The 22,704-nt window shown below is 43.9% G+C and overlaps 1 protein-coding gene and 1 long non-coding RNA gene across 2 annotated transcripts in view; one reads left to right on the top strand and one right to left on the bottom strand.

Moving 5' to 3' along the window:
- LOC132472000 (LINE-1 retrotransposable element ORF2 protein) overlaps positions 1–20,445 on the bottom strand; it is a 36,416-nt gene extending 15,971 nt beyond the window's left edge. Inside the window, exon 1 of the mRNA XM_060071393.1 lies at positions 18,491–20,445. Coding sequence (XP_059927376.1) covers positions 18,993–20,417 — 1,425 coding nt within the window. The 5' untranslated portion in view covers positions 20,418–20,445 and the 3' untranslated portion in view covers positions 18,491–18,992. The remainder of the gene's footprint in view (positions 1–18,490) is intronic.
- LOC132472237 (uncharacterized) lies at positions 11,240–12,099 on the top strand. Its single transcript, XR_009529042.1, has 3 exons — positions 11,240–11,634; positions 11,829–11,936; positions 12,058–12,099. It is a non-coding gene; the product is annotated as an uncharacterized LOC132472237 (long non-coding RNA).
- Positions 20,446–22,704: the final 2,259 nt, after the last annotated feature.

Below are 22,704 nucleotides of genomic sequence, written 5' to 3'. Positions count from 1 at the left end.
TCATAAAGCGTGAGAAATCGAATATGTCTAAGTCCCTAATCAGCGCTGATGGTTCGTCTGGAGCTTCGCCTCCGTGGAAGGTCTGCTTCAGAAGAAGGTGAAGAGTCCCTGTGTGATGCAGTCTTATGCTGTATCCTCCTCTCGATGAGGTGTGTGCGTTTGAGGTGTGTGCGGTTCTGTGTGTTTTGGCTCCCAGGCCCTGAGAGAGCTTCGTAACGGGGAGAGTTCCTCGTGTCTCTGGTGTGATAAATTAAAACGGGGGAGTGCCCCCCCCGAAGTGTCTCGTGTGTGATAATTTAATGTGGCTCTCAGGCCCCTAGTATCTGCATGTGTTCCTTCTAGTGGGGGAGAGCTTCGAGGTGTCTCCTGTGTGATAAATTAATGTGGCTCTCCCGTTCTGGAGATGATACTGGTGCATTGTCTGAGTGTCCACCATCTGCCTGCCTGGGAGATGGGGCCTTCAGCTCCGGCCTTGACCTGACTATATATTATCATGTTTGTGTTATGTGTTCGTTGGGTTTAGAGCAAGAGTTGACTATATATTAATGTGCCTGCCATATGATGTGCTCATCAGGTTATTTTTCCCAACAGTGTTCATTAAGACAGTGGAGGTGGAGAAGTGGAGAGAGACGGGGTTGTAGAGAGAGAGAGAGATGGAAGGCCAGTGAGGGGACGGGGTGTTAGACTGGGACTGGAGGGGGGTGGTGGGGACTTTACGAGTGTAAAGGGTTAGGAGGGACTCGTAGATTAATAATTTGCGTCTTTAATAACAAAATATCAACAGACTTGAATGTAAAATGTAAGCATGCATTTTGGATGGTATTAGCGGATCAGCAGATAGGATCGTATTTACTCTGAACATCCGCTATGGAGCTACTGCTTAGGAACACGGACCGTGCCGGCCTCAGGAAAGTTCAGAAGAATGGGAGAAGTGAAAGATAATAATGATTGGAACTCTCGTTAATGTTCTATTGTGGCTCGATCTTCACAGAGACCGATAGTGGAGGACCTTGCCTCCCACCTATAACCATGAACAATCGTTAACGACGAGTACTCAAAACGACGCCAGAGTGGGGCATCAAAGACAAAGCTATTCTGTGGGGGGTAACGCAGATGGGAAGGTGTCTTCATGAGGGGGTGAGGGAGGGCCTACCTTTAGACAGGCAGGCAGACAGAGAGAGAAAGAGAGAGAGAGTGGGAGAGTTACAAGATTGTACAAGGTTAATTACTTTTCAATATTCCATATTGAAACTGTGGAACAACCTTCTTGTATGTTGCACAAAAGTCTGTACAATCAAAGTGGATTTACAGATATTACCACATGTATACATAAATATTATTCTCCCAAAGATGTTGAATTCTATTAGTTACAAAATTATAGCCAAAATATTATGTGCTCAGAAACTAGTGTCGTTACCGATGGTTTTCAACTTATTGCTATGGATTTATTGATACGTAGAGGATGAGGGCACTTAATGAGCGTGCGGAAACTGTAGATGTGATCTAAATATTAATATTTAAATCAAAATTAAACTAAATACCTCAAATATTGGAATGAAATATAAAATATAATACCACCAGCTATTGACTAGTGAAATGTGACGATTATACTTGCACCAGTGGCTGAATAAGTAGCTGTCAAAACATTATTATAATTTGAAACAGATGGATCTTTAAGGGAATATATTTAGAGAGAGAGAGACAGACAGACAGACAGACAGACAGAGGGAAGGAGAGGGAGGGAGGGAGGGGGAAGGAGAGGGAGGGAGGGAGGGGGAAGGAGAGGGAGGGAGGGAGGGGGAAGGAGAGGGAGGGAGGGAGGGAGGGAGGGAGGGGGGAGATCTGCTTTTGTCCCAGGTCAGAGACCACGCAGTGTTTAACAACAGACAAGATGGCCCCTACCGATTAATAGAGAGAGAGGGAGAGGGAGAGAGAGAGGGAGGGGATCTGGAATTTGGAGACGGGGACAAAAGGGTTGGGGATATCAAAGGAGTTTTCTAGGGGATGGGAGAAAAAGAACAACACCCGCTTTTGGTATCTTATTTCAGTTGTTCCAGTCCTACCGGACTGCGCACCCAGGCCACAAGATGGCACCGGTGCTTTCAAAAAGTGTGAGAGAGAGAGAGATAGAGAGAGCGAGAGCGAGAGCGAGAGCTGCTTTTACCCAGGTCAGAGATCATGCAGTCTTAACAAAAGACTTACTAGTGCAGTCCCTACCTATTTGCAGAGAGACAGAGACAGAGACAGAGACAGAGAGAGAGAGAGGGAGAGGGAGAGGGAGAGAGAGGGAGAGAGAGCGAGAGAGATCTGCTATTGCCCAGGTTAGAGATCATGCAGTCTTAACAAAAGATTTACCATTGCAGTCCCTACCTATTTGCAGAAGAGAGAGAGAGAGAGAGTGTGAGTGAGTGAGTGAGTGAGTGAGTGAGTGTCAAAGTGAGAGAGAGAGAGCGAGAGAGAGAGAGAGGGAGCGAGAGAGAGAGGGAGAGGAATCTGCTATTGCCCAGGTCAGAGATCATGCAGTCTTAACAAAAGATTTACCATTGCAGTCCCTACCTATTTGCAGAAGAGAGAGAGAGAGAGAGTGTGAGTGAGTGAGTGAGTGAGTGAGTGAGTGAGTGTCAAAGTGAGAGAGAGAGAGAGAGCGAGAGAGAGAGAGAGAGAGAGAGAGAGAGAGAGGGAGCGAGAGAGAGAGAGAGGGAGAGGAAGAGGGAGCGAGAGAGAGATCTGCTATTGCCCAGGTCAGAGATCATGCAGTCTTAACAAAAGATTTACCATTGCAGTCCCTACCTATTTGCAGAAGAGAGAGAGAGAGAGAGAGAGAGAGAGAGAGAGAGAGAGAGAGAGAGAGAGAGTGTGAGTGAGTGTCAAAGTGAGAGAGAGAGCGAGAGAGGGAGAGGAAGAGGGAGCGAGAGAGAGAGAGAGGGAGGGAGGGAGAGAGAGAGCGAGGGAGAGGGGGAGAGAGAGGGAGAGAGAGAGAGGGAGAGAGAGGGGGGGAGAGAGAGAGAGAGGGAGGGGGGAGATAGAGAGGGGAGAGAGAGAGAGGGGGGGAGAGAGAGCGAGGGGGGGGAGAGAGAGCGAGGGGGGGAGAGAGAGAGAGAGAGAGAGAGAGAGAGAGAGAGAGAGAGAGAGAGAGAGAGAGAGAGAGAGAGAGGGGGGGGGGAGATAGAGGGGGGGAGAGAGAGAGGGGGGGGGAGAGAGAGAGGGGGGGGGAGATAGAGGGAGAGAGGACGTAACACTTTAGCTGGGCCCTTCGCTGCTCTTGGTCTTATGCAAGACCAAAGATGGCCAAGGTCTGAACAAAGGAAACCCACGTCACCAAGACGCGTTGTCTCTTTAAATCCTACCCCACGTGGTACATCCCATATCCGCGGTAGAATCAAACTGTTTGGTTCGACCCAGATAGCACTGGTCAAACGCACTGTATTGGATCTCTATAAGAAGTATGAGATTCCTGCAAGTTTGTCCCCACGGCGGGTTAGCGAGGCACTCAAAACAGATGGGTTAAAACTGCGCAAGTTTGCCTCTACGGCTGCGTAGAGGCAAATTCGATTTTCATTCGATTTTCACATGAACCGGGCCGGAAGGAATCAAACCCATTCAAACTCCATAGCAAACAAAGCCAAGCCACCGGTTATATGCAAGTAAGCTAGATTAACGTTAATATTTGACCTTTTTCACCCCACCGTAATGGCTCAAACGTTTTGTGGTCGGTTACAAATAATATCTTTTGTACTGGCTTAACATCTGTACATTCTTCATACAACACTAAAACCACAGGTATTTTTAATCCCACGCGGTACAAACATTAGATCTAGACGGGATTGGATACTGTCTATCTACAAACCCATATAAAACACACTCCTAGCCCTTTGTTTCTTGAGGTAGTTATTTAATTTAATCTGTTAGCGTATCCGAGGCCGTTTATCTAACCGGCTGTTATGAATTTCAATCCAGGCCGAGACCACGGAGCCCCGTGACCAGACGGAGGCACAACAAGCTCTTCACCTAAACGTTTCTTATAACTAATTCTATTGCAGATTCAATCTTTAAGACAATGGGCTCTGCTTACCTAATTCTTGAATGGCCTGGGAAGAGCTTGTTATGCGTCTCGGTGGCCGCGTGGTTCGAGTCTCGGTCCTTAGAACTTCCAAGAACGCCAGGGGTCACCAATTTTGCTGAGTTCTTCAAGGAAGGTGGTCGAATCCAAAGGAATAGCTTTTAAGAGAGTTTATTTGGTATCTCGTATTTTCGGTATGGTAAACTGAGACTCTGAAGCAAAGAGAGATTGAAGATGTGTCTAAGCACGTGCAAGCGTTCTCCTAGCTGATCAATAGACCTTTAAACCCTGTCCAATAGCTGCCGGGAGAATTCTGAAGAGCATGCTCGATCTGTAGGTTGTTATGGTCTGAACAGCGCGGCCCGGAAGTAGTGGGAGGAGCCGGTGTGACGTAACCCTCGGCTTCCTCGCCTGGTCTGTGGTGCTGCCTTCTGTGGCTAAAGTATTTATTGCAGCCTTCAGTAAGGTCTTGCTCCCCTTGTGGCTATGTATAGTATTTACGGCTTATATGTTTGGTCCTACTCCCTAGTGGTTAAGTGAGGGAAATACACCTTGTGCTCTTAAAATACGTAACAATGACAATGTGATTACAGATGCTATTGAGGTTTTTCGATCCAACATCAAAAATGGGCGACCTTTGTGTGTACAGTTTGCCACCATGCGTTGTTTGCAAATCAAGTGCGATACTGCGATAGGTCAAAGTATACTCCAAACACAGATGTTGTTGATACCTGCCTTACAGGGAAGTTTGTTCACGTTTGTAATGATTCATGTGAAAATCCACAGCAGTGCAATGTACCAAATGAGAGAAAGAGAGAGTGGATCTGTCACTGTTGTCATGAACATCCGCATGCCACAACTCGCCATCGCAAATAATTTACAGCTTGCAGATATTCCACCTGAACTGTGTGACTTAAACATATTGGAGAGACATCTCATTGCCAAGTACATCACGTTTGCCAAAATAATCCCGCTTCCCAAAGGTCAACAACGAGCCATTCATGGCAATGTAATATGTGTCCCATCAGAAGTTGAGGAAAATCAATCAATGCCTTGCCCAGACTTAGAAGTGAATCTCAAGTCTGGAGAGTGAAGCTAAAGAGAGGTTTGTGTTATAAAGGTCATCAGCTATTCCAAACTGTAACCTGGACTAAACTAGTGAGGGCTTTGCTTAAGCTTAAAGAGGTCCATCCACAGTACAATGACATAACAATCAGAGATGAGGCTGAATTATGCGATCCAACTGTAGATTAGGATGAAGAGACTGAAAACATAGATGACGCGGATTTTAATGTTGAAGATATGATGGAAATCGACAGCTTTGAGAACGGTGCACTTTGCGAGGCAGAACCTGAAAACAATGAACAGGCTATTGATTAAATTGAATTAAGTCAGCAGTCAAACAGCAATCAACAGGAGGGTGATGAACCTTAATGCGGCATTGCTCACGAGTCATGTCTGCAGCCAACTGACATTTCAGAGGAAATTTTGAGCTTTAGTGAAGGAATATATTCGGTTGCACCCGCTGAAGGAAACAAACCAGTAAGCTTTTTCAAAACTCCTAACCTTGAGGCGATGGCTTTCCCCGTTCAGTTTCCGATGAGAAAAAACACAATCGATGAAAAGCGTCCAAAGAAATGAACTCCCAGTTATTTCAAAAGCAGACTGTGCTACATCAACGACCGTTTTGCAAGAGATTAACTATTTGTTCTTTGCACAGTTTGTACAAGAAATATATCAGGCCACCTCCAGCATGAATACAATTGCGCAAAAGATAACCGTATACCCATGACGGTCGCAAAATAAACAGTGCAATGTTGCAAGACAAACACGAGGTTGAAAAACTGGTACGTAACAAAGACGCAATTTGATTCATGAAAGGTTTGCGAGGCAGCCCCGCCTACTGGCAACAAACTACCAAAGACTTGTTTGCGATGATAAGGCAATGTGGAACGACGACTTTCTTTTGTACATTTTCTGCAGCCGAAATGCGCTGGAAAGAAGTAATTACCGCTATTAACACTCAACAAGGCGAACAAGTGAATTTCGATGAGCTCGACTGGTCGTCCAAGTGCGATATTTTGCGAAGTAATCCTGTGACAACGATGCGCATGTTTGACAAACGTGTTGAAGCGCTGTTCAGAGATTTGATCATGTCACCTGCACAACCCATTGGCAAAGTCGTTGATTACTTTTACCGTTTAGAATTTCAGCACAGAGGTTCCCCTCACATACATTGTCTCATTTGGATAGAAGGAGCGCCAGTGTTTGAGGAAGACTCGAATAAGACGGTTTGCGATTTCATTTCCAAATACATCACCGCCGAGATGCCTGATCCAAACACGCAACCTGAACTTTACAAAAAAGTTAGCGGGGTTCAAATGCACAGCAAGAAACACTCAAAGACGTGTAATAAATATCTTGGTGCCAACTGCCGTTTTGGATTTCCGAAATTACCTTCCCCCGAGACGATGATAGTAAGATCTGAAGAATGTGACGGTGAAGATGATAGAACGTCGGTGGCGATAAGAAAGCTCACAGCACTAAACCGGTTGCTTAACAATCCTGAGAGCAAACCTCTGAGTTTAGAGCAGATATTGTCCTGATCCTACAGTTGACCAATACCAAGAATGTCTCCGTGTTAATGCAAAAGTAAGTGAGGAGATACTAAAGCATGATCCCAAAGAAGCTTACGTAAACGGTTATAATCCAACAGTGCTCTTAGCGTGGGACGCGAACATGGATATACAGTATATTTTAAACCCGTACTGTTGCATTGCCTATATCTGCAGCTACATCAGCAAGGCCGAGCACGGTTTAAGCGAATACCTTAAGACAATGATTGAGAACTCAAATCATGAAAATCTCAATGAAAGTGACGAGATGAAACAAGTGATGCAGGCGTACTCCAAAAAAAGAGAGGTCAGTGCTCAAGAGTGCGTCGCTCGTGCATGTAGTCTACACATGAAACGGTGTTCCCGCAGCGTGATATTTGTACACACCGATGACAACGCACTGAAAATGAGTTATCCCATGTCGCACCTAGAGAACAAAACACCAGACTCGGTTAATGTGTGGATGACCGGCTTACCCGACAAGTACAAATCGAGACCAGAATCGCCAGAGTTTGAGTCAATGTGTTTGGCTGATTTTGCTGCCACTTGAAGAATTGTCTATGGCAAATAGGCCCAAGGTGCAAAAGCTATTCCCCTACTCAATGAAATGGGATTCGTTCAGAGGAGAACAAAGGATAAGCCCGCTGTCATCAAGTATTACAGTGTCTCGCAGGAAAAGAAACCTGAGCAATTTCACGGCACATTGCTAAAGCTTTACCTCCCTTATCGCTCAGAGACACAGCTCAAGTCCATAAACTTCCCCACTTACAAGTCCTTCCATGACCATACAGGCGTTCAGCTACATGGTTCAGAGTACCCCGAGCTAGTGTCTTACATTGTGAAACGAAACCGAGGGAAATATAGAAACACAGGGAAGACATTGATAGTGCCATCGCTAGGGATGGGAATTGATAAGAATTTCACTATTCCGATTCTGCTTATCGATCCGATTCCTTATCGATTCTCTTATCGAATCTCATTGGGTGAGAAAATAAGTACAAATGTGTTTGTTTGTATTAAATCTCTTTAATATCTGATCAGAAGTGTGTCTAGTATTAGGAAATTGTTCATTTTCAAATCAATTGTTATAGACAAAAAAATATATGTTTGGCTTTTTAAGCCCAAATGCCATCATTATGTGCCATAAAACTAAAAACACAGACTGAAAACAGTCAAGTAAGAGCTTGTGCCTTTTGGAATGCAAACAGTGCTCATTTGCATTCAACTTGTAACAAAATTCAACTGACATAAACAAAATGAAGTATTGATTAGACAGAGATTTATTAGATGGGCCTACCTAATAAACCATTGGAACAGACAAGACCGGAAACCATAGCAACGCCGGTAAACAAACCCCGAGAAGCCCAATCCCTATGAGAGCTCCTCACGCTACGGCCATCCGGAGGCGCACTGAGCTGTTGGCCGTGATATTATGTGTACAATTATATTATATTATATACTATTATATATAGAGCTCCGGGAGTCGCAAACTGCAACAATCACTTTCTCTTCCATGCTGAAGTTCACCCCGGACTGCACTGCACTGAGTTTGATGGTTGAACGCTGATTGGCTGTTACGTTACACATGTCACTCAGTTGTCACGGTGTTGAACACTGATTGGCTGTCATCACGACAAAAACTTGTCGCCGGTTTCCTCTCGCGAAAAATTCGCCCAATACGCGTCTCTACGTTCACTTTGTATGGGATCTTGTCGCCCCGTCGCGTTTGGTGAGAACGCACAATGCGCTTCTTCCTCGGCGGCGCCATGTTTGCTGCGTTCTGAACCAAAACAAAGCAGCGTGTGTGTGACGTCATGACGCATTTGCTGCGACTGGAACCGATAAGCGGAATCGTTAAGCAGGCTTGCTAATGATTCCAAGGAATCGGTTTACTCGGCACCGGTTCTGAACAAGAACCGGTTCTCGATTCCAATTCCTAGCCATCGCAGAGTACGAACAGAATGGTTGCATAAGAAATGAATGGTGTAATCTGGCTCCTGAATGTAAACTACAAAGGTTAGAGTGCATTGAAGAACTTGACGCGAGACCAGCCGATGAGGATAACGTCCAAGATAATGTGCCAGACTATAACCTTAGGTCAGAAAATAGACCAGAAGCTGCCCTGAGATAGATCCGACAGTGTTGAAACAAATGTATCGAAGAGACTGGTGCATAAAGCGCGGCTGTGGTTCAAATGACAAACGGTTCTTCTATTATATCAATGGCGGTGCTGGAACAGGCAAGTCTCACCTCATCAAATGCATCCACGCAGAAGCATCCAAAATATTTTCTTGACTTCCCAATAACGCCGAAGAAGCCGACATTTCCAAACCTTCCGTACTCCTCGCGGCTTTCACTGGTACTGCAGCGTTCAACATATCCGGCGTGACATTGCATAGTCTCTTCATGCTACCGAGAAGTTTAAAGCCACCTTTCCAAGGCCTTGGCAATAAACTAGACGAAGTCAGGGCAGATCTTTCAAATGCTGAGATACTATTCATTGATCTATGGTCTCAAAGTATCTGTTTCCCTACGTAGATATGCGATTGAAACAAATTAAGGGAAATCAAAGACCTTTTGGTGGAATGTCAGCTCTCGCTGCCGGAGATTTTTATCAACTTCCCCCAGTTAGACAGTCGTAACCACTGTGCGTGTATGATCCCACTCGAATCGACCTCTGGCTTGACCAATTTCAGATAATCACATTGATAGAGATCATGCGCCAGAAAGACGATGTCGCTTTTGCCGAGGCGCTAAACCGCATCCGCGTCAAAGAGAAAGATGATGTATTGTCAGGACAGGACAAAGCTTTGCTCTCACAGGCTGTCACGGCTCCAGCACTTTGTCCAAAAGACATACTGCATATTTTTGCCACAAACAAACAGGTTGATGCCCATAATTCAACATCGCTAGCGCTGTTTCACTCGGACATCATAAAGATAGATGCGCACGACTATAAGAAAGATCCCAAAACTGGTAGAATATCAAAACAAGCTACACCTTTTCACGGGAACAACCGAGAGCTCGCTGACTCATTCAAACTTGCCATTGGTGCACGCGTCATGCTTACCAGAAACATCAATGGCTCTCAGCAGAGTAACTTCTCTCAGTGGACTACATATTCTAGATTTGGATGAGAAAAAAATATATGCCAATCCAGAAGTTCACACAGGTCAACCATGACAGAAGCTTCACTTCAGCCCATTATGCCTCCATTTAATATCTCGGCGACATTAAACCGACAGGACGTTCTCACCGTCATCCATCATAACACCGAAGGACTACTGGCTCACGTCGCTGATATCAAAAGTTGTCATGGTCTGTGTCGTGTTTCCCTGTGTTTCCCTCCTGTGTTGATTACTGCTCCCTCCCCTAATGTGTCTCAGCTGTTCCTCGTTGCGTGTCTTGTGTTTGCTACTTAAGCCCTTGTCTTTCCTTTGTTCCTCGTGCTGTCACTGTGGTTTGTACCTGAGTCGTGTTACCTGTGTTCTCTTCGTTCCCTTGCTCCTTGCTCCTTTCCTTAGCCTTTTGGCGAAAATAAAGTGCCTTTTACCCTAACCGTCTGTATTTGGGTCCTACCTGCTTGCTTGCACCCACAACACCCGCTAACCGTAACAAAAAGTCATCATGAACTTTGTCTCGCAGACGTCCTCTGACTAACAGAAACTCACCTGCAAGGATCTTTTGTTTCCGAAAGTATCCACTTGGAAGGTTACACATTGTTTCACCGTAATAGGAATGTCTCGTACACAAACTGCCCTCACATTTCAAAGAAAAATGGTGGCGGAGTTGCTATTCATGTGAAAAACCACATCCGAGTCAGTGAAAAACGCTACATACAGAACGCTACAGATATCGAGTTTACCGTCATTAAACTAGAAGCCCCGTTCATTGCGCTGATTGCTGCCGTCAACAGGCCTCCGAGCTACAGTGTGCACTTATTTCTAAAAAACTTGCAAAGCCTTTTAGATTCACTCGAAGTTATGGATCATCACCCAATCATAGTGTGCGGAGACTTCAATGAAAATCTGTTGTCCGGTGCAAACAAGCCGATTTATGAACTGTGTCGTACGAAAGGTTACGCGCATCTTATCACCACTGCTACCACGGATAAAAATACACTGTTGGACAGCATTTACATCTCCCAACCGCAGCGATGTATCCATTCTGGGGTCCTACAATCGTATTACAGCTACCACAATCCTGTTTACTGTACTCTAACGTCAGAAAATGTATAAATATCAATTATAACCCTGGCAAAAGTTTCAAACAACAAAGCATTGTGAAATTCATTGATCGTTGCAAATTGATTTCATGCGATAAAACAGATTAAAGTTAGCAGTTATTCATTTTTTCTCAAAATATTACTCATACAAAAATATTACTCGAAACCACGAAAAATACTGAAATTAGTTAATGGGTGGGATTGTCCTGTCAGCCAAGCTGCAACATCTGTTTGGCTGAGGGAGGGAAGGATGGAGGGACAATCTCACCTCAAACAGTTAAAAAAAAATTAAAACAAGTGTGTTACTGTCAACTGTAAAAATGGTTTAAAACAATTATATTGTTCTGGGCGGCAAAGTTAAAATAATCCACACAAAGCAAACTAAAGGAAGTTGAGCTTTTAATATGATCCCTTTTAATATGAGCCTTCATATCACATAAAATAGCATTTTACATGTCCCAGATTCTGACAGGGCTTCAGGAAACGTTTTAACTTGTGGAATTGCAAGGATTTGTTATTGCTCCAGCAGCACAGCTACTTCACTGTATTTAAAACATTATTTTGTCTTTGAGTTTGTTGTTATGAGTGGCTCCCAGCTGTCCAGAGGGAGGCCCTCGAGCTCAAAAATAACACCAGTGGACCAGGCACCCCCCCACACACACACAAACCGTGTGCTTCACAACAAGCCTGACAGACAACAAGCCTGAAAGACAGCAAGCCTGACAGACAGAGAGGTCAGAGAGGGACCAAACAGTGGTCATCATTGTCCTTTACAGTTCTCTGCAATGGTGACATGTATGCCACTATGTATTTCTAATATAAATGTTGTATGACTCTTTTAATGTCTGTAATGGTTTGATTGTTATCGGTTTTCCTCATATATCCATTGTAAGTTGATTAAAACATGCACATTTGGATTTGATTTCAGGCTATGGGAGGCCTTGAAGATGGACCTGGAATGGATGGACCTAGTGACACTGGCGAGGCCGAGTGCAGAAGCGACATTCAATCATTTTGAGATGGACACAAGCCTTTTGTAAGTACACTTTATCAATTTAATTGCACACCTTAAACAGTTGATGGAACTTATAATGTGAAAACAATGTATGTGACTAATTGCTGCTGCTCTTTTCTCACTTGGCCTGTGTCGGGTTGAGGGTCTGCATGGAGAGTTCAACTGAAGCAAATCAGTAGCAGCTATTGCAGAGTTCTTCAAGGAAAGTGATCAAATCCAAAGGATAGCTTTTAACAGTTACTTTAATTGGTAAAGTAATTTGGTATGGTAAACTGATAACTATGAAGTAAAAGGAGGTTGCAGCATATCTTTGCACGTGCAGAGCGTCTCCCAGCTGACCAAAGCTATAACCCTATCCTATGGGCTGCCAAGAGATTCTGGGGCTGTTTCCTTCGAATCACCCGCTTGAGCACGTCAAGTGGGCGTGTCCTATGTAGTGGGCGTGGCCGGGGTGACGTAATGGCTTTGGCTTCTTCACCTAACTAAAGGTGATGTCGTCTGTGGTGGAGCAGCCTTCAATAAGGTCTTGCTCCCCTTGTGGCTATGTATAGTATTTACGGCTTATATGTTTGGTCCTGCTTCATAGGATATATGTGTGGGTAGCTTAGGTTCTTAAAATACGTAACACAGCTCTACTCTGCGACTCATATCTGTAAGTAGAGTTTATTCTTAACGTTTTGACTTGTGTCTTCTGTTGGTGATTAAATGCACAATTGGTTCCTGTTTTATCGTAACATTTTCCATTTTATCTTAACAGCAGTCTACTTTGAAAGAGTATACTTCTTCTGCAAATGGAGAGTTCAACTCAAAGACACTGACGGTTGCGGTCATTCATCCAGCTGGAGACAGGACTTACTTCCAAAGCAAAGAAAGGATTTTCTGCAGAGCTCCCGATGCATACCCTAAAGATAGCTAACCCCTTCTTCAGGACCAAGAACAGGTTAACTCCTGGCAGTCACTGCCCTTTGTCACCTGGCTACTCACTGGCGAGTCACTCATTGTAACATGCTTGGCTCTGGCATGAACATAAACTGGGGAGGCCACACGCAGGGTAAAGGAATAACAATGATTTATAACATAAGATAATAGAAACTACCGTTAATGGTGTGTGGTGTAAGTCAGTAATATGTAATGTAACCAAAAGTGTGGTGTGAGATCAGTCATGGGAACAACCAAACCAAAACCTAAAGCCAGCGGAGGAGAGGAGAGAGCCCTGGGTGTTGGCACGGCAGGTATTTATTTTTATAAATACCTGCCGCAATCAGCAGGGTCATTGCACACACCTGAGACCTGCACACAAGAAAGGGAGGTGACAGAACAGGCAAGCAGCACAAATGGGCGGAGCCTTGAGAGACCCACCTGGGTGGTTACATATCCCCCCTCTTAAAACAGAAGCCCACCTATGTGGGATTCTGCCACTATTCCAACTACAAAACACAGCATTAATAAAACACTGTATTTTTAACCCCTTTGACTGATTGGCATATGACCCAATAGATCATCATAGAGTCTTTAACATTTCCAAATTTTTTAGTCTCGGGAGTAGCACACACTCATCGGGACCAGCATAGTTCTCCTCCCCAGCTGCCACCTGCTGGGAAGGAGCGCAAGTCACACCCCCCATGGCTAGCGCGGCGCACTCAACATTATCGTCCCCATCTTCAGTCAGCGCACTACTGGAGGAATAGTACGGTTTTAACAAATTTATATGACACAGTTGAGACGGTCTCCTCCGATCTGGAGTGGCAATCACGTAATCTCGCTCAGTGACTTGCCGGACAATAGAGTGAGGACCAGAGAATCTAGCCCGAAAGGGAGAACCAGGCACCGGCAACAATGCCAAGACCCACCGCTGGACTGGGCATAGGGCATGGCGGGCATATGCCCGGTGGCCTGAAGCCTTTTATTTATTTTTTTATTCATGCCAAACTCGCGTCTAACGTAGCAGGCCACGTTAACTTCAATGCAGGACACATTAACGTCAATTCAAGTTAATGCAAGTTAAACTGGCAGATCTGCCCTTTATCATGATTGATTGAAGCCTGGGCCAATGAGGTGAGGGGCAGGCCAATTACGCCTACCCCTCCATCTCAGCCTCCGTTGGTGACTTGGTTGGTTAGCCACTGCTAGCAGGCAGATCGAAAACGGGCAATATGGACCCTAGTGGGAAGAAAAGAAAGGGTGGCGCTGAAAGAGCCAGGGACCAGAAAAAAGCAGCCCTTCAGGGCAGTATTACATTTATTATAATTATATTAACTAAAATGAATTAATTAATATTTTTTAATATAATTCCTTTACTTAAATTTAAGTAACAAGGTTGAAAGAAATGACATGTCTAAAAAGTAATGTGACCTACGGTCAATAGATCATACTTTTGATAAGCCTAACAGTATTTAGGCTTATCAAACTGCAGGGGGTATGTGGATAAATTAACGAATGTGTGCAGCATAGTCATTGCATGAGTGAAGGGGTACTCATGGTGTGACAAAAAGGCTTAAGGGGTACGCATGTCAAAAGCAGTTGGGGAAAAAACCCACGCTGTCACACAGCGCGCTTACATTTTCCCCGTCAATACCTGGTGGTGGCCTGCTCTTGGTTAAAAATGCACACAGTTTCCCCAGTCCAGCCCTGCCAAGACCTCGTCTCCCGGACTAAATACTCTTGACTCAGCTCGGCGATCAAAACCCTTCTTCATACGTGTTTGTGCTTTGGACATATTTTTGGTAGCACACTTCCAAGCTAGAAACAGTCGGCGTCGGAAGCCGTTGATGTAATCTATTAGATTGACCGGCGGCTTCGTTTCCTCCAAGCCATCTTTTAAAACTGCCAAAGGACCACGAACTTTGTGCGCAAACACTAAATCGTTTGGACTAAAACCCAAGCTGTCCTGAGTGACCTCGCGGGCCGCCAACAGCAGCCATGGGAGCCCCTCTTCCCAGTCGCGCTGTAACTCGGTACAGTAGCTTCGCAGCAAAGACTTGAGCGTTAAATGAAATCTCTCAAGAGCGCCCTGGCTCTCGGGATGATACGCACTACTGAGATGGTGTTTAACCCAAAGTTTTTTTTAAATTTCTGAAAACATTCTCGATGTAAAATTGGTACCTCTGTCGCTTTGAATAATTTTGGGAATACCAAAAACAGAAATGAACTGCGAGAGCGCTTTAACAACGGATTTTGTGTTGATGCTTCTTAATGGAAAGGCAGCGGGGTATCTAGTCGCCTGACACATAACAGTTAACAAATTCACACAACCTGACTTTGATGGAGGGAACGGACCGACACAGTCTATCAAAAGATACTCAAATGGTTGGCCCACGGCCTGAATTGGATACAAGGGCGCGGGTTTATAGACTGGTTCGGCTTACCGACCAATTGACACACATAATAATAATAATAATAATACATTTCATTTAGAGGCGCCTTTCAAGACACCCAAGGTCACCTTACAGAGCATATAGTCATCATACATTTTTTAAAAAACAAGACATTGTGGAAAAAAATAAATAAATAACTAAATTAACATAAGCAATAATAAATAAATAAAACAAAAACAAGACAAAAAAAATAAAAAATAAATAAATCAAAACAGTGATCAGTTAGACGTTGTGAGCGAGTTTGAACAGGTGAGTTTTGAGTTGTGACTTGAAGGTTGTAATGGTGTCTGACTGTTTTATGTGTGGGGGGAGGGAGTTCCAGAGCCTGGGTGCTGAACAGCTGAATGACCGGGCACCCATTGTAGTGAGTCGTGATGTGGGGATACATAGTAGTCCAGCAGAGGTTGAGCGGAGGGAGCGGGAGGGAGTGTATTCTTGGAGGAGGTCGCAGAGATAACTGGGGGCTAGGTTGTGGAGAGCTTTGTAGGTGAGGAGTAGGGTTTTGTATTGGATACGGTAGTGTACTGGGAGCCAGTGAAGTTGAATGAGGACAGGGGTGATGGTGACATGGCATGTCTTAATGAACCTGGCAACATCTTTTCCCATCCGTGGCCATTAGAAATGTCGAACTACCGAGTTGTAAGTCTTCCGAACCCCAAAATGACCAGCCACGTCCCCATGTGCTGTCTTTAACACCAATCCTCTGTATTATTTTGGTATAATTATCTATAACCAGGTTTCCTTTAACTCGTTATGTACAAAGTTCCGCACAAGTAACCCATCCACAATAAAATACCCCCCTTGGTCGCTCTGTAATGTTTCCGTTGTTACAGCCCTAGCATATAATTCCACTAACCCCTCATCATCTTTTTGGGCTAAAACGACTTCGTTACGGGACAGTGACTGTGGTAGGTTTGGCAATGATGGGATCGCAGGTTTGGCTGCCGCGGATGGACCTGACTCTGCGAGACTCCTGGCTCGAGTCACCGCGCACGCAGTAAACACATCAGGGAATTCCTCCACACACTCATGCCTCTTTGTAGCCTCGGCAGGTTCATTTGATACTACCGGTGTCAATGGCCCACTCAACCATACTCAGTTTCCAGCCAAATTGTTGCCCAAAATCATTTGTACACCAGGTACAGGTAAAGCCAGGCGAACACCTACAATGACATCCCCCTGCACAAGATCGGAACTAGTGCGATCCTATGTAGGGGAATGGACATGGTTTGCATACCTATGCCCCGAATGAGAACATTTTTACCAGTACTCGACTGGACTGAAAATGGCAAAGCGGATTCCACTACAAAACTCTCCGTTGCCCCAGTGTCTCGCAAGATCTTAATAGGCCTTTTATCTGTGCTGCCCACTAAGGAAACAAAACCGTCTGTGATGAACGGGCCATAACTCCCACTGACCTGTCCATCACAAGACTCAGTGATCCACTGTCTCTCACTGGGTCCTCAAGCACTTCACAGCCTGAGCCACCCGCAAGGTTTGTGTCATCTGATGGACTACTCTTTATCTGTACACCTATAGTCGTGTTGTTTGACTGGCGCACTGGGGCAGCGCAACCTACCCCCTGCGCATGGTTCGACTAATATTTATTCTTATTATTTCGAATCCCTGGGCATTCTCCCTTCCAATTACCTTTTCCCAGGCAATAATGGCATTGGCTATCAGGGCCAGGTTTACTACGATTTGAGGGATCTTGTTTCACCGTATACTGACTGTTCTGATTTGACTGAGCGCTTTGGTCAACAAGTGAACGATTTGACCACTGTTCATCTCGTGAGTACTGATACTTACTCTGTGAATAATCTCTACTCCTAGTCTTATGAGTTAAGACATACTCATCAGCCAGTATGGCAGCCTGAGCAGCAGTTTCAACCTTATGCTCACGCATAAAAGTAGCAAGACGTTCCGGAAGAATTTATTTAAACTGTTCAAGGACAATCACATCACTTAATTTTTCATATGAATCCACGTTTATGGAAGAGCACCAGTGGTTAAAAAACTCTCTCGCCACCTCTGAATATGTTTGTCGCAAAAAGCTACATATGCATTTTGAGTTGGCCAGAAAAAACGGTTTGGAGCAAAAGGGTACGTTCATAATCGTTCCAACCGCGCTCATCAGCAAGCTCATCAGCAAACAGTGTTAAGCACCCTTCAGCTGCGCAGGGGTTCACGATAGCTCGGTAGGTCTAACCTACCATCCCCCACCCAGTTACCAAGTAACTGGGTGGAAGTCAAGTGGGCGTGGCCTAGTGGGCGGAGCCGGTGTGACGTAACACTCGGCTTCCTTGCCTGGTCTGTGGTGCTGCCTTCTGTGGCTAAAGTATTTATTGCAGCCTTCAGTAAGGTCTTGCTCCCCTTGTGGCTATGTATAGTATTTACGGCTTATATGTTTGGTCCTGCTTCATTGGGTCTATGTGTGGGTAGCTTAGATTCTTAAAATACGTAACAATCCCTCCTTGGTCATCTCAGATGACCATACAATAATATTTTAAATCATAAACACCATTTACCACACCGAAAACATAGTCAAAGTAGGATAAATCATCAACACCATCAACCGCGTGGGAACAACTCTATCGAAATAGAGAAAAACCACTACGCGTTCCCGATAACACTGAAACGGTATTCACATTGTGGGTCTCATAGGAAATACAGGTCATTATTTAACAATACAACAATGAACATATATCTTGTTATCATACAATCATATGGTCAAACAACACACAAACAAAAGTATCCATAGAAATCCTAAGCTAATACCCTTCGGTTATGTGCTACAAGGTCATACAATTTTCAACATCTGCAAAAGTAAAGTAAAAATTGGTAGTCATAATACAATTGTAAAAATTCAAGATTATTGATAGCCTAGCATGGATTTGGGTGGTTCAGGTGATCTTCGTGCATTGGTGCGCTGTTGCATGTGGGTGGTTTTGGGCGTTGTTATTATCGTAGCCATTGTTTCTTCTGTCGCCGTCGGGCCTGTAATTCATGAACCCAAGACTCGTCCCTCCTTGTCAAGGGCTCAGCTCACAGAGAGGTTACTTTTACATCATGGGAGCCTCCTAACAGGTTCTCCATCGTCGTCGTGTCAGCAATAGGTGGCCTGTAAACAACCGTCTCAAAGAAGATCAACAGTACCATTATCAATGCAGCGATTCAGAAATAACGGGTTGCACTCGCAACCAAGCAACACTACACAATAACAAACATAGTCTGGTATTGTTTTAAAATGTGTTATTCAAGTAAATCCGGGATATTGATTATCTTAAATACAGTCGATTCTACTAGAATAGTATAGGTGTTGACTATTCTACATATTACAGCTGGATGGGGTCGGGCCCCTCAGGTGATGTATCGTTCACTTTCATCGGATCATATTTATTTTTATTTTTTTTAATAATCAAAGTGTTTTTATTGATTTTCATATTCAAACATCAGACATCTCATACAAAACAAAACAAAATAGTAGGACTCAAAACATACATCACAAGTACAGGACAGTACACAGACAGAACAATAACAAGACAGATCCTACTACTAGACATCAGACATACCCACCACCCGTGTAGTCCAGACACTCTCGGGTTAAAAATAAATACATAAATAGAAATGACAACAATAATAATAATAATAAAAAAAATAAAATAAAAAAAAAGGGGGGGAGGGGGGATTCAGAAGCTGCCAATTATGTTGGAGCAGATGAAAACTCACGCTCAAAATAGGAAATAAAAGGCTGCCAGACCTTAGAATATCTCTTAGTGTTGCCCTGCAAAGTAAATCTAAGATGTTCTAATTTTAGGTGTGCCATCACCTCCTCTACCCACCGTTTGTGTGTTGGCGGTGCTGCCTTTATCCAGTTAAATAAGATCAGTCTCCTGGCCAACAATGAAGAGAATGCTATTGCTTTCCTTTGAGCAATAGTTAATTGAGTTTCCCCTGGTGCCACACCAAAAATGGCTGCCAGAGGACCGGGCTCTATATTTTTGTCGTAGATGGATGAGAAGGTTTCAAAAAATTTGGTCCAAAACTCTTTGAGCCTGGGACAAGACCAGAACATATGGCATATGTTGGCTGGCACCTGTTTACATCTAGGGCAAGTCGGATCAGCTCCCTGGTAAATTCTTGCCAGTTTGTCCCTCGTGAAATGAAGTCTGTGTAACACCTTAAACTGTATTAATCCATGTCTAACACATATAGAAGAAGAATGTATTAGTTCTACTGCCCATCTCCATTCATCGTCCGATATGTCCAACTCTAATTCTTCCTCCCATTTCCTTTTTATGTAATCAAGGGATGGGGAAGCCACCCTCTGGATATTCACATAAAGCATAGAAACTGTCCCTTTAAGAGTCGGGTCCATGTCCAATAGCCCATCTATCCACCCACTCTGTGGTAATTCAAGGGATGAGGAGAATGTCTTTCTCACAAAATCTCGAATCTGAAAGTATCTGAAGTAGTTAGTCCTTAAGGGGATTCCATATTCCTTCTCCAGCTGAGCAGCAGACATAAATACACCATCTTTAAACAGATTTTTAACACATTCCACCCCAGCTCTATACCATTCCCTAAACGCTGCTCCCCCAAGGGCCGGAGAAAACAAGTGATTGCCATAAACGGGAGCAGACAGGAGGGCGTTTCTGTTTTTAAAATGAGTTCTGAATTGGACCCAGATTTTGATTGAGTCACGTACAACAGGGTTGTTTGTGTAAAGGTGTTTGCTTAAGGGCAGAGGAGCACAGACCAGGGAGCGTAGGGATACCGGGCTAGATGCATATCTTTCCATATGTACCCACACTGGGGTTTCATCATCATTTAACTGTGAGACCCAAAACAACAGCTTATGTAGGTTAGCAGCCCAATAATAATGCATATAATTTGGTAGGGCCAGGCCGCCCTCTTCTCTCTGCCTCTCTAGGAACTCTCTTCTTATCCGGGGGACTGTTTTTTTCCAAATAAAGGTAGATGTACATTTATTCAGTTCTTTAAAAAAAGATTTAGGAATGAAAATTGGTATTGCCTGGAATAAAAACAGGAACCGTGGCATTACAGTCATTTTAACAGAATTTATCTTCCCTGCTAATGATATTGGGAGAGATGACCACCTTTCCATATCTAATTTTGCCTTGTCCAATGTTACTTTAAAGTTATAATTAAATAAGTCTTTGTATTTACTTGTTACAGTAACACCTAAATAGGTGAATTTATCTTTGTTTGTTGTAAAAGGATAGGCCTGGAATGATAGTCCCCTCGCCTGTTTATTAATTGGGAAAATAACACTTTTTTCTAGGTTAATTTTATAACCCGAAACCCTCCCAAAGTCTTCGATAATATCCAGAGCCACCGGGATGCTTGTGACAGGGTTCGACAGGAAAAGGAGGAGGTCGTCAGCGTATAGAGAAAGTTTATGGTTTTGCATCCCCCTGCGTATTCCCCCCAGTCCAGCAGCATTCCTCAGCATTATTGCAAGGGGCTCAATTGCCACATCAAAGAGCAGGGGTGACAAGGGGCACCCCTGTCTTGTTCCCCGAAACAGAGGAAAAGGATCAGATATTATACTATTTGTTCTTACCATAGCCTGGGGGTTCGCACATATTATCTCAATCCACAAACGAAAATTAGGACCAAATCCGAATCTCTCAAGGGCCGTGAACAAATAGAGATACTCTATTCTATCAAAGGCTTTGTGGGCATCTAAGGATATCACAATCTCGGGCTCAATGTTATCCTCGGCTGTGTATATCACATTAAAAAGGCGACGAAGATTACTGGAAAGTTGTCTGCCAGCAACAAACCCTGTCTGGTCAGGATGTATTATCTTACTTATAACAGGCCCAATCCTAGCTGCCAGTACCTTGGTCAATATCTTATAATCACATCCAAGTAGACTCACCGGGCGGTATGATCCACACTTAAGTGGATCTTTATTTTTCTTAAGGAGCACAGAGATCATAGCCTGTGACATTGTTTGAGGTAAAGTTTTTCTGTCAAGGACCTCCTCATATACTCTACAGAGCAGGGGTATCAGTTTAGAGGCAAATGTTTTATAAAATTCACTCGGGAACCCATCAGGGCCCGGCGCTTTGCCTGTCCTCATGTTTCGAATCGCATTCTCTATCTCCCTTGCAGTCAGGGGACCCTCTAATCTATCCCTATCTGCCCTCTCTAAGGATGGCATTTCCAGATTTTCAAAAAAATCGTTCACTCGCCCCCTGTCATTTACTTCCGAAGTATAAAGATCCTTATAAAAAGACTTAAATTGGTTGTTAATACCTTTCTGATCTCTAATCTTATTCCCCAGGTTATCCCCTATCTCCACTATCATACCAGCGGCTGCTGACTGCTTCAGCTGGTGGCTGAGGAGCTTACCTGCACGCTCACCATGTTCATAGAAATCCTGTCTCGACCTAAGATATAGATCCTCCTCACGCTGATTTATTAAGATATCATACTCAGTTTGGAACAAAATACGTTTTTTGTGTAGCTCCTCAGAGGGAGCCCTAGAATTTGCCAGGTCAACTTCTTTTATTGCCTCTGTTAATTCTGTGGTACGTTTCATCTTTCTTTTCCTTTCACCAGCATTGTATGAAATTATTTGTCCTCGAATATAAGCTTTTAAGGATTCCCACAAAATGGCACTGCTTATGTCGGGGGTGTCATTAAGCTCTAAGAAAAAAACTATTTGCGAGTTTATAAATTTGGTAAAATTATCATCTGCCAATAGCCTGTTATTAAGGCGCCACATTCTCTGAGGTGGCGTGTTTTCTGGAAAGTGAAGTTTCAATATGACTGGGCTGTGGTCGGATATTACTATACCAGAGTATTCTATACCTGTTACTATAGGGGTCAGTTTATTGTCTAATAAGAAGTAGTCAATCCTAGTATACGTCCGATGTGGTGGGGAATAAAAAGAGTACTGCCTGGAGGTTGGGTTTACGTATCTCCATGGATCAAATATACCATATACCTTACAGAAGGAGTTAATGCATTGCGCTGATTTGCTCAGTACACTGGGTGTTGGACTAGAGCTGTCCAGAGTTGAATCTAGGACACAATTCAGGTCTCCCCCTAGGATCAGATTATGAGTATCCAAATTTGGTAATAATGAGAATAGGTCCTTAAAAAATTTAACATTATCCCAATTGGGTGCATATATGTTTGCCAGAACCACTGGCATATTGAATAATTTTCCAACTACAATAACATACCGACCATGTTTGTCTTTTATAGTGGTTGTTTCTACAAATTGTACATTCCTGTGTATGAGGATGGCCACTCCCCGACCCTTACTATTGAAATCTGAGTGATAAACCTGATAAAATCCCCCCCTACAGAGCTTGAGGTGGTCCCTGTTCAACAAATGTGTCTCCTGTAGATATACTATCTCTACTCCCTGGTCT

The sequence above is a fragment of the Gadus macrocephalus genome, chromosome 14 (genome assembly GCF_031168955.1).
Source record: "Gadus macrocephalus chromosome 14, ASM3116895v1".
Lineage (NCBI taxonomy): Eukaryota > Metazoa > Chordata > Actinopteri > Gadiformes > Gadidae > Gadus > Gadus macrocephalus.
Note: the sequence above shows the minus strand (reverse complement) of the source record. Positions and strands in the feature narration are given on the sequence as shown.